This window comes from Charadrius vociferus, unplaced genomic scaffold, assembly GCF_000708025.1.
Source record: "Charadrius vociferus isolate BGI_N301 unplaced genomic scaffold, ASM70802v2 scaffold760, whole genome shotgun sequence".
Classification (NCBI taxonomy): Eukaryota; Metazoa; Chordata; class Aves; order Charadriiformes; family Charadriidae; genus Charadrius; species Charadrius vociferus.
The window spans coordinates 756,395-768,338 of record NW_009647322.1 but is presented as its reverse complement, the minus strand read 5'-3'; the positions used below and the strand labels follow the sequence as shown (position 1 = coordinate 768,338).

General features: G+C 45.7%; 1 protein-coding gene across 1 annotated transcript in view; it reads left to right on the top strand.

The window, feature by feature from the left end:
* The window catches only part of EEPD1 (endonuclease/exonuclease/phosphatase family domain containing 1), a 67,815-nt gene extending 56,717 nt beyond the window's left edge, over nt 1–11,098 (top strand). The window contains exons 4-7 of the mRNA XM_009880072.1: nt 2,914–3,048; nt 4,360–4,492; nt 10,296–10,490; nt 10,599–11,098. Coding sequence (XP_009878374.1) covers nt 2,914–3,048; nt 4,360–4,492; nt 10,296–10,490; nt 10,599–10,798 — 663 coding nt within the window. The 3' untranslated portion in view covers nt 10,799–11,098. The remainder of the gene's footprint in view (nt 1–2,913; nt 3,049–4,359; nt 4,493–10,295; nt 10,491–10,598) is intronic.
* Nucleotides 11,099–11,944: the final 846 nt, after the last annotated feature.

Genomic DNA, 11,944 nt, shown 5'->3' with positions numbered 1-11,944 from the left:
GAAGAGCTCCCCATTTTCCTCGTTTGCAAGTGAAGACCCCGCGGAGGGGCCGTGCAGCCTGCCGTCCTCCCCTGGCAGAGGAGCTTCTCTCCTGTGTTCCCCAAAGTGCCCCCCACAGGTATTTTAAAATATGCTGCAGACTCTGTTTGAAATCAGCACCGTGCTGCACTGAGCTTTTCCCTGCAGCATCCTCTGCTGTAGGAAGATATATATATATATGTACTGCAGTGAGGTACTAATTTATAAGGTGATGACAGATGCATGTGCTACCCTTGACAGTATTCAAGGTGTCCAGCTACATTGGGCTGGACACCGCTAACGGTCCCCAAAAGCGATAGTCTCTCCCAAGGGAAATCTCTCTTTTTTCCCTTTAAGTATGCTAATGAGATTTCAGAGCAAGGTCCTCCTCGGGTTCCAGCCTGCTGTTGCTGAATGGCATCATTTTCATGATGTAATTATTGCAGCGTGGATTTTGTTGTGGGGTGGAAGCAAGAACCAAGACCTGTCCTGTAATGAATGGTACCTAGCAGTACATGGGGCTGTCTTCATCTATTCTGAACAGTCATTATTAAAGATGTGGCTGCAGTTGTATCCCATACTCATGCTGCTTAGAATCCACGTTTCCTTAATCTGGCTTTCCCAAATCAGGTTGCATCACCGTTCACTGGTTTGGGACTGATGTTTTGGGAGGTGCACCTCCTTTTATTGTCCTTTGAGTAAAACCCAAGAATGAGGGGGAAAAAACAAACAAACAAACAAAAAAAAACCCCAAACCCAAAGCCTAAACCAAAACCCACCACCTGAGCAGCACAAAGCTTGGACCCTAGCTACCACTAGGAGGACACGGAGGGCCTGAATGTGTCCAAGGTTTAACACAATTCACACTTAATTCTGATGTAGAGTGCAAATTCCCTTTAGGACATTTTAATTCCTGGCCAGAGTTTTCCTTTGGGATCTCTTGCTAGGCCAGATCATTAAAACACTGAATTTAAAAAGCTGTGCAAAGTTGTCAAAGTTGTTCCCTCTGCTTTTTCTTTTTTTCCAAGAATTATTAATAATTTTCTCAGAGTTTCTGTGTTAGATCTGGAGTCTTTATTCAGTTCTTTCTTGAGCTGTATTTCCAAAGATAACAGTGAAAGTTTTGACTATGGGCTGAGTAAATAAAAATCATCATCTACCTTGTTTTACTGGTAGGAATGTAAGGATGAATGGTTCCCAAAATCATGGGAGAAGTCTGCGGCCAAGCTAAGAATGGAAATGTTACCTACTGACTCTTCCTTTTAGCTGCTTTAACAGCAATCTGGCCGTGCTGGAGAACCCTCCACTAAGCCAAAAAGTCTCTTCTACCCCTTGGGTTAGTTAATGGGTTCATCAGGTTTGAACATCATAGTGTAGCCCTCAGCATATAGCATCTTCCGCACGGGCTGATCTCAGGATGCTCTATAGGGCTAAATAATGCAAAGTGGTGGATGGTGCATCAGGCACATCCCGGGCCTTCAACCAAGCAATGACTTTTGCCTACCGGGCTGCTGTGCAGTCTGGAGCCAGGGAATAGCGGGCAGCTGTTGACAGCTGGTTTATTCTGCCATATCTTTTCCTATAGCAGTTTTCAGGCTTTAGACTTCCGACTGGTGGAATAGTTTTGTCAGTATTTTAAAGATGAGTTATCTAAAGGGTCTACCAAAGAATTTCAGCCAACTTTATTACTTTCAAGGCTCACGGGAAGTCAGCAGAGCAGGTAACACTTGTTTATTGCAGCTGAAATGGAAAAAACTCTTCCTTGCGATGGATTTAACTACAATTCGCTAAGGGAAGTGGGTTTCAATGATACCAAGGAAAATGGTGTCTGAGTGATGGGAAGAGAGGCTGACAGGCTTTGAATTAGATACTGCTGCTGGTGCAACTGGGGCAGGCAGCTTTCTGAAAATGCCAATTCCACGTCCTGAAGTAATCAAAAAAACCCATGCAGCGTGATAGAAACAGAGCTGAAAGGAGCGGAGAGCTGAGCGTGAAACGTTCGAGCTGGAAAAAAGACAGAGAAGATTGACAGGGCTGAGAGGTCTAGACCAGATTTCGCACCGAGAGACTGAAGGAGCCCGGATATTTTTAGCTTGCGGGTGACAGAACTCTGTGACATGGCATTCGGCATGGGGAGAAGGAGCAACTGCGTGCAGCATCATCTACCTTAGGCCCTAGCAGTCACCCAGTGAGACCATGAGGCACTGAGCTCAGGGTTAGACAAATAATCCTATGGGTATTAAACTGCCGCGTTACTGACCGTGCTCAGAAGAATCCCATGCCTTGATGGGACGAGGAGGAAATGAGGACCATATCAGCCCAAACACGTGCACGAGAGGCGGCATCTTCATTTTTCAACCCCGCAGTGGTCCTGAACGTGTTCCACCTGTATAAGATAAAAGAGCTCATTAAATCCTTGGCTGGAACAAGCGGTGCTAAGGTTCCCTGGGTGTCCGATAGCCAGTGTACGGGCATGAGGGGCTGCGAGTAGCAGAGCAATACGCGTTTCAGCTCAGCACGCTCAGTTTTCAATGGGGCTGCCCAGGGAGCGTTCCTCCCAAATCCGATAAGGATTTTGGCCAGGGTGAGAAGCATTTCTACCTGTTTCTTTATCTCCTACTGATAGCCGAGGATGCTGTTTCTCCTTTACGCTTGTGCACAGCAAGTTGGGCTTCCTGCCCTCAGCAGGCGCCAAGCCCAGATATAAACCTGCATCCTCTTTTACTGCCTCTGCATATTTTGGGAGCGATGTACACCACTGTGAATACCAACAGCGGTACTGAAACTTGTGGGCAAAAGTTTCACCTAAGGGGCTGGATTTAGACAGAGTGTGTGGTTTTTTTACTTTCTTACTACTAGTTTTTCTCTTTTTTCTTTTTTTTTTTTTAATTCCAGGGAGTTGAGTATTCTGGCTTCCTCTGGGATACAACGGCTGGCATTGAACTGAAAGATGCTTCATCTCAGGAGACCATGCAGACGAATGGCAATGGGAAGCACTCATATCCTCACCCGTATCTTGCACATTTCAAGGTAACTGCCATTGTGGCAACCGACCCTTGCAGAATAGAGCTTTTTAATAAATAAATAAAATTCGGGGTAAGGAACTGGAAAGACACAGTCTTCTAAAAAAAATAAAAATTTGCATGGGGCTCTAACCCATCTCTTCACTTCAGCACTGTGTATGGGTTATTATAGGTCAAGGCCATGAGACATACCCATATAGGGCCTTTGTGGGTATGGCAGATCACCAGAATCAGTCCTTTCCTCTGCTCCTGTGGGTGCAAACCCTGTCACAAGGCAGCGTTCAGGTTGGTAGATCTTCGGTGGCGTCCCCAGCCACTGAGAGTGTGACAGAAGTCACCAGTCACCTTGTTCTGCTTTTACCAAATTAACACAGCAAAAACGAGGTGTGTCTCCAAAAGCACCCAGCCACAGGGCTGCGATTCTTGTCAGTGCCACAAATTGTGAGTGGAGGGGATTACATGTAGACAGAACGGAGATAGAGAGGGGTATATATAAGGCATCATGCTCCTGAGAGACTCAGGCTAATCTATCTTATGTTGCTGGCATACTGCAGAGTTTCCATTTTAAAGCTTTTTCACCAGGCGGAACCTGTCTAAAAGAACATCATGCATTTTGGAAACTGTTCTTTTACATATTCTTGAGTGAACGTACAAGCAGAGAGAGCCCATCTCTGCGCAGGCTGTGAAGGAAGGGTCCAGGCTGGGGAACTTGACACCTCTGGTAATGCTTTGCGAGAAGCATTCATAAAATAATTATTAATAAATAAATAATTATTAATAATTGATATTTATTAATTAATAATGAAAATAGTTCAATATTAGGAGTAGGTATTACTTGTGCCAAGTGAGTCCCAGAAGGTAAGCAGAAGATTGCAGGGAGCCAACAGCTCCTGTCAAGGTACATTAAGTTTCTTGGTTAGTCTGTGTGACAGGCCAAGGCTAATCACAAGAGAGTCGTAATTAGTCCATGTAATGACCACGATATTATTTGTAGCTTATTCACAGCTGGTTTTGCATAAACTGATTTTCATAAGCGGCCAGCTTCTTTCTGCAGCCGTGGTGGAAAGAAGCTGTTTGCTTATGCAAACCAGTTTCCCCAGAACTGAAAGAGTATCAGGTTATTGCAAACAGAGCTGCAAAATACCTTCCTCCTCTTGGTCCAAAAATTAAGACCAACCAAAACACCATACACATAGTGAAGTGAGTCCTAGTCACCCAGATTTACTACCGAAAGTACTGGGAACAGGCGCATGGGTTTGCTTTGTGAACTTTCATGCCCTGTCTGCATGGCATTGATTTCTCCTCCTTCCTCCCCCAGGTTGGGATGAATGATCTAACGCTGGTTAACCTTCATCTGGCCTTGTCGCCCTCGGCCGGAGAGAATACTGGGAAGAACCACGACAGCCACAAACTGGCAGCCTTTGCACAGACTTTGCAGGAGACTCTGAAAGGTACAGCATTTTCTTTTCCTGCCAACTATCACATGCACGCGGGTCATCTTATCTGATCAAAAGGAATTTGAAAAGAAAATAAAATCTGTCTCAGGGCAGGTTTCACAAACATCCTCATCAGCTTTACATTGTCTGTACTGGTATTTGTATTCAAACGACGCATAGTGTGGCAAATGTGCTTTTCCCCTGCTCGATGTCTTATAGTCTCTCCTAATTAACACAAGCAGCACAGGGCATCCTACTGGCTTTGACACCATTTTTTCAAATGAAGTTCCTTCTGATTTTACGCTAGTGTCGGGGCAAGTTCAGGTCCCCCTCAAAAAAGACACCAGGGTTAAGACCCTATTTTAAGTGCTTTGGGGAAATCATGCCTACCTGATATCAAAACAAAGTTTAATGGCTTTTTTTCAAAATAAATAGATTCTATATATTTACTTTTGGATAATTGGAAGCATGTTGGAAAACCCATTGCAAATCAGGAGATGCCTGTTAATGAGACCAAATCCTGCTTTGGTACCTGGGTGTAATATGCAGGATAATTCTGTTGTTTTCAAATACGTTACTCTGGTTTTACACCAGGGTGAGGGACACCGTAATTTAGATCTGAACTTGAGCTATGTAATAGCCAGCTGAATTTCTTCCCTCCTTTCTGAGAATTTGCTTCTTATTCTGAAGCTTGCAAATCAAACTCAATTTCCTATGAAGCAGAACAGTGGGTTTCAGATTCAAAATGTTGCTGATCTTTTTATAGGAATAGAAAAATCTTGCCCTTCATTTACTGCTTAACAAAGATGCAGAAGGGTCACAACGTTATTTGCGTGATGATTTTCAGCTTGGCCCAGTTCAGCAAGGTTGGTCGCTTGGAACCTTTAATATCCCTCTCGTATAACACAAGAGGTATTTGCAGTTTTTATGCATGTTCTATTGTTTTTCCTTTTGAGCTGCAAGAAGTCAGTCAGAGCTATTTTTAAGTGCTACTGATTTAGGTATTTGTCCACGTACCTTGAACCTGGAAAGGATGAAGGTAAACAAAAGGATCGTTTTTTTAATCTCTGAAGGCTGAACTGAGACACAGATAAATGTGTAGCTCTTCTGAAGTCAATGGGGTTGCATTTCCGCTGCATCTAAATTTAGACTGCTGATGTTAGGGCTCCTCTTTATGTCATGTTTTTATTTTCATATGGTAGGCGTGTTACTGGAGCATGTTTGTTCTTGGCTTAGTCTTTCACAAAAGAAGAGATTCAGATTCCTCTGAACTTGTGGGATGCAGGTCTTGTTTTGTAAACAAATGGTAGTGCACACGTGTTACTTTGAAGTATTGAATTACCTTGCCAAAATCAATGTCATGCTTAAAATTACCGCCATCCTTCAATTTCTTCCAAATCAATCCATAAAATACGGGTAATAAGAACTGATTTGTCTGTGGGTACTGCAGTAAATTGGAGTTTCTGCTCCCATTTTGCTAACAGATGCCTACTCTGTTATCCTTCATTCTTATAAAGATGCATGTGAGCATCTGAGGAAATTTGGTTACTACCCATAGTCTCCTGTGATGAAGAGCAGTAGTGTCCCCATATTTCTCCCATCAGACCAGTAGGTCCTGGTTCCTTTTTTCCCTCTTTCTTTCCCTTCAGCAGTAATGAAGAGACGTGGTGGCTGTTTGCTGCTGTTAGCTAACTCCCTGCAGCAGCCTTTCTGTCTTCTCTCAGACACTTCTATTCATCTTCAGTGTGGTGACCATGTGTGGTGCAGAGAAGCTATTCTGGATGTGCTGGTAGTGCATGGACCCAGGGAGCAGAGTATTGGCTTAGTCATCTTCTCCCATCTGGCTTGGCCATATTCCATGGTTTACCCAGGCATGGGGTGCTAGGCTTAGAAGACCTTTGAGAAGCGGTAGGGAGTCTCTTAGCAGATGATGTACCATCACATCCTTCTCATCGTCTGCTTCTCACTCTCTCCAGGAAGGACTTGGGGTTTAAGGGTCTGTTTAATTCATGAGGAGACGCATTTGGGGCATGGGAAAGACAGGGAGAGTGTCCAAAAGGCCTCTCTTTGGACTGCCACGAAGCAAAGGAAGGTTTCTTGGTTCCTGCAGGAAAGCAGATTTCAACACTGCAGGCTTTCTGCAGGCACTGAAAGTCCCTCAGCTGATCGTGTTGGCACACCACTGCTCAGCCGCTGCGGCACAGGGCTGAGTTAAGGCAGCACTGCACTTTGCTGGCCGAGAGCCACCCGCAGAAACTGCTGAAAGTCGCTGGTGCTTCAGTGAATTTGCAGGTGCATTTGCAAACAGACCGGACTTTTTTCCTCGCCTAAAGAGTTCTCTGTTGAGAATGACAGGGCTGCTGTGAGCCTGATGGGTCTGAATGTGTGTGGCAACACCCCTGAGAGGTAATGGGACATGTGCCTGTCTGCTGTGGGATGTATGCCGCTGTGTCCCATCACTCAGAGGCTCGGGGTCCTCGTGGGACAGTATAATCTGTGAGAGGGACCTTTGCAGCAAAAGCTGGGTTGGTGAGGGACTGCTTGGTAATGCATCCTGCGGGAAGAGAAAGAGGACCAGATTGCATCAGCTGAGGAGTCTCTGGCTCTGGTAGCCTCTGCTGCCCAGTCCAGAGAGGAGCGAACCCTGCCAGTCTCAAACTCTTGTCTCATCCAAAAGAGGAAAATCACATCACAGCACCAGTAGCATTGTCTCAATTTGCTTTTTTCCACCCATCTGAGTGTAACTGTGGACATCGCGACTGCAGTTTTTGATCAGTTATCATCCTTCTTTATGGGCAAGGGCATGAATTCTTCTGGACCTGTTGCTGATTTTGGCTGAGAGCCGTCGGGCCTGACCCGTGAGACCCGACACAAAACCACTGGGCTGCCACGCCTGGCGTTGCTGTCACAGGAGCTGGTAGAGGCAGGAGATGGGCCGAGAGCGAGCCAGGACAAGGGGAGACGAGGTTGGTAGTTATCTAGAAAATTGGTGTCGCCTGCTTTTGCTGCTTAGTGCAGGGCTGCCCGGCTTTTTCCCTGGTGATTTGCAGTCATGGGGAGGCCCAGAAGCTCCTGTGAGAGGGGACCGGAAGCAATCCTTTCCCTCCCCAATGGCAAACTGGGATTCAGCTTCTTTGACATGCCGTGGTCTATTTAATCTGTCAACTTTATGCTGCATTATGATTTCATGCTTACTTATTCTGTATGCAAAAGTTTAAATGGGTGAAGAATATAGTGATTTCCTCCCTGGGTGTGCCACAGGCTGACTTCTTACCTCCTTTCAAGCACATGTCCAGGTGCTGGGTCTTTTAGCCTCTGCTATTCCTAAACTGTCCAGAACAGAGCAGTCAGTTAAAATTTTCACCTCTGAGTATGGTTTTTTCATAGGTTTTTCATGTAAGGGAAATAGGTTTGAGGATTTGCTAAAGGAGGTGCAATTATGAAAGGAAAAGAAAGGAAAAGAAAGGAAAAGAAAGGAAAAGAAAGGAAAAGAAAGGAAAAGAAAAGAAGAAAAGAAAAGAAAAGAGAAAAGAAGAAAGGAAAAGGAGAAAATCAAAAAAAGAAAGAAAAAGAAAATGGGAGAGGAGAGGAGAGGAGAGGAGAAGAGAAGAGAAGAGAAGAGAAGAGAAGAGAAGAGAAGAGAAGAGAAGAGAAGAGAAGAGAAGAGAAGAGAAGAGAAGAGAAGAGAAGAGAAGAGAAGAGAAGAGAAGAGAAGAGAAGAGAAGAGAAGAGAAGAGAAGAGAAGAGAAGAGAAGAGAAGAGAAGAGAAGAGAAGAGAAGAGAAGAGAAGAGAAGAGAAGAGAAGAGAAGAGAAGAGAAGAGAAGAGAAGAGAAGAGAAGAGAAGAGAAGAGAAGAGAAGAGAAGAGAAGAGAAGAGAAGAGAAGAGAAGAGAAATTAGATTTTGTGCGGGATCGAGATACTGCTGTTAAGATCCCTGCTTCTCTGTCATTTTTAAACACTGCCCCCCAAGGTTGTGCTCCAGAGTTTTCTGTAATGGCCTTTCCCCACTTATATGGCCAAGCTGAAAGCATGGAAGGAGCCAAGTGCTGCCTGGCCCATTAAGCAAGCGTTAGTCTTGAAGGACCATGGTGGTGCGGTTGCATTTCAGGCTTCCTGGTCCTGCCAAGCAGGAGATCTTGGGGTTTTGCGATGAGATGCTTGCAAAATTGCCAGTTCCCAGCAAGCACTATCGTCCCACTAGACAAGCACTGATTTTTCTTTTGGGTTCTGCTAGAGCTTAAAATAGCTTAAGTTCAGATTTGGGGGTTTTGTTTCTTTTAAAGGTGGGACGGCCACTGTCATGAACACTTTTATAGAGTAATATTTAAACCTCTTGTCCTTTCCAGTATGATTTGTGACTTGCAAAGGGTGGAGAAACCACATATAGTTTCACTATATTTTCATCACCCCTCTCTGCATCTTAGCGAGCAGCATGTTTTGAAGTATTTATTTTTGTAAGTCATACGCTATCAGTCTCGCTGCTCTCCTGCCCTTTCCCAATTCATCTTTCATGCAGTGCAAGACGAGAGTGGAATAGATGTTGTTGTTGGAGTGGAATAGCTTTTGTTGTTGAACTTGTGCTCCCTCTCCTGGTTAGCTACTTCTACAGCAACAGCACAAAACGAGGAGGTTTATCCGTGGGCACTAGGTATGGTACAGCAACCTGTCCGTCCACCCAATCTCCTCCCGCACTTCAATCCCAGCAAGGAAAAAGCTCACAGACCCTCATAGTTCTCTTCTCTGAAGTCAGCTTTGGGTTAATTTTTGCTGCATTTGCGCCTCCTAGTAGCGTATTCCTCCTTCTCCAGTAAAATGCTGTAAGGCAGCAACACCTCTGATGAGCTCTCAGCATTGCGTTTGTCATGTCAGACATTTCTGGCAGTGGTTTGAGACGGGCACTGAGGGTGTGCACATTGCCCTCGTACCCCGGTGCACAGCTGGGATGTCTCCATCTGCAGCTGTGGATCTAGGAGAGCAGACATTGTTGATATGAAATGGGGTACAAAGATTTTTTTCTCAGTTCGTTAGGGTTGGAAATTAATGTAATGAGGTAATTTTCTATTCACATGAAGACAGGATTTTTCAATGAGCATTTCAAGTCATTCCCTTTGTTTCTTTGAAAATTTGGCTCTAGACAAAATCTAAGACATCCCAAGCTCAGCAGTGGCCCTTCAGTCGGCCAAGCAAAGGAAACCTGCTGTAGGCAGGGAGTGTCCGTGCGGTTGTGAATTCATTTTCTGCCATCAGGCTTGCAGGCTGCTCCTCGGGCTTGTTCCTTGGGATTTCTTAAATGCAGAGGGTTGGAATGAGCGCTGTGCTTTTGGGACTATGGTATATACCAGCATAAGGCTGTGTCTTCCTGGGATCCTCAGAAAAGTGTCCTTGACTCTTACAGCAAATCCATAAAAAGACAATATCAGGACAAGTTAAAGCCAATATGTGTTTCTTGCATAAAAACAAAAAAATAGGCTTACAAAGTCACAGATTCCTGTAAACCTCTAAGACCAGAACTGCTGGTCATTTAGTTTCTCACTATCAATGAATAGCAAGCAAAGGGTGCCAATATGAATAAGATGTTATTTAAAAACAAGCATGAAATGTGTACTGGCTGGTTTTTTATTGTCATTAAGAGAATGGCCATGAGTAAATAGCCAGTGAAAAAGGCTTTAAACAGCACTTCTGTCAGGAGTTCAGAGTAAAGTCAGCTTTGCTACTCAGTATTTGTATTTCTCATCCTCCATTTATCCTCTCTCCCTCTTGTACTTAAGCGATGGATGCCCAGTCCTCCCATTCATTTCTATTTTTCCTGTTTTCTAGGAGAAAAAGACGTGATCATCCTCGGAGATTTTAACCAGGCCCCAGACAGCAGCGACCACGACATCCTGAGGAAGGAGAAGTTCCATCACCTGGTCCCTTCTACCACCTTCACCAACATCAGCACAAAGAACCCACAAGGGTCCAAGTCGCTGGATAACATCTGGATCAGTCGGAGCTTGAAAAAGGTTTTCACAGGTAAAGCTGCTTTTTAGTGAAGTCATGTAACCTTTAGTTAGATTAGTGGTGCGTGTCAAATTTGGGCCATATCACTTATCTTTTCCTCTGTGATTCTTTTTCATGCAGGCCACTGGGCTGTTGTGCGAGAAGGTCTTACAAACCCATGGATCCCTGATAACTGGTCCTGGGGTGGGGTGGCTTCGGACCACTGCCCCGTGCTCGCTGAATTTTACCTGGAAAAGGACTGGAACAGGAAGGAGGTGACGCGGAACGGGAACGGGGTGACGGTTGAACGCAACGATGCCCACGCTAAGCACGAACGATGACGTGAACTTGAGGGTGCCTCTTCTGCTCCCCAGGGAGCAGCCGAAGGCTCTGTTCTCTCGTGGCTCAGCGGCACAGCAGGACTGCCTCCCCTTCTCCCTCCTTCCCACTTTCCTCCCAGCGCCCAGAAAGCATCAGCACTTGATTTTGGTGGCCCTGGCTTTGTGCCCCTCCTGGACAGTTGTGGGGTGTCTCACGGCAGCGGAGCGATCTGCAGCTTTTTCGGGGGACACGGTGGACATTTCCACCCCCGGAGATTTGGATGAGAATTGTACAGAAAATAAAGTGTACTTTTAATACTGTACGGGGTCTTTGCTAAAACACAGCCAAGCAGGGGTTTGCTGTGAGGGTGAGGGGGGAGTGACGGTGATTTTTCCTTTGCCTCCTTTGTAAATTGAGGGAATGAGAGAGGCCCCAAAAAGAGAGACACTGTGGAAATTCTTGGCAAGTCACAAATGCCATTCAGCACTGGCAAAAGCTGCCGGAGCTGGTCCTTACGTGACCTGAAATGAGGCCTGAGCGGTCCCTCTGGCTCTGCCTGGAGAGACCCCGTTCCTTCACAGCCCCACGTGGATGTGGGGGCCTCTCGTCCTTCCCTTCCTCTCTCTTTATGCTCCTGGCAGGGTGCATTTTGCCCCAGAAGGGCTTCCTGGAGCTTGCCTTTGGCTTTTTGTTTGGTGTGCAGCATTCAGTGTTGTTTTCTTCCTGCACGCTGCCTTCAGGAGCTGGGAAACCACCGACGTGTCCCTCTGCAGAACCTGGTCCACTTCTCCAGTGCCCTTTGCTTTGCTCCCTGTTTGGAGATCATGCGGGAGCAGCCCTTGTCCTCTGGCCTTGCAACTGGCATCAAAGAGGACATGTAGCCCCGAGCCTTTGTCTAGGAGTTGGTGTTCTGAGCAGGGCTCTGCATCAGGCAGAAATAGGCCATACATCAGTGGGAGGTGTGTAGACGAACCCACATTCACGTTGTCACTGCAAAGGCTGATGCACGTGTTGCACCAACCTCTGCCCATCGATTTTTTAGGGCTTTTTAATTTCTCCCTCTGGAAGACCAGGCAGTTGTGTATCACTTTCCTGAGCTTTGTTGCTGTGTAAGCCTGCTCCGGCCACCCCAACAGGGAGTCTGAATGCAGTGTGTGGTCATCATG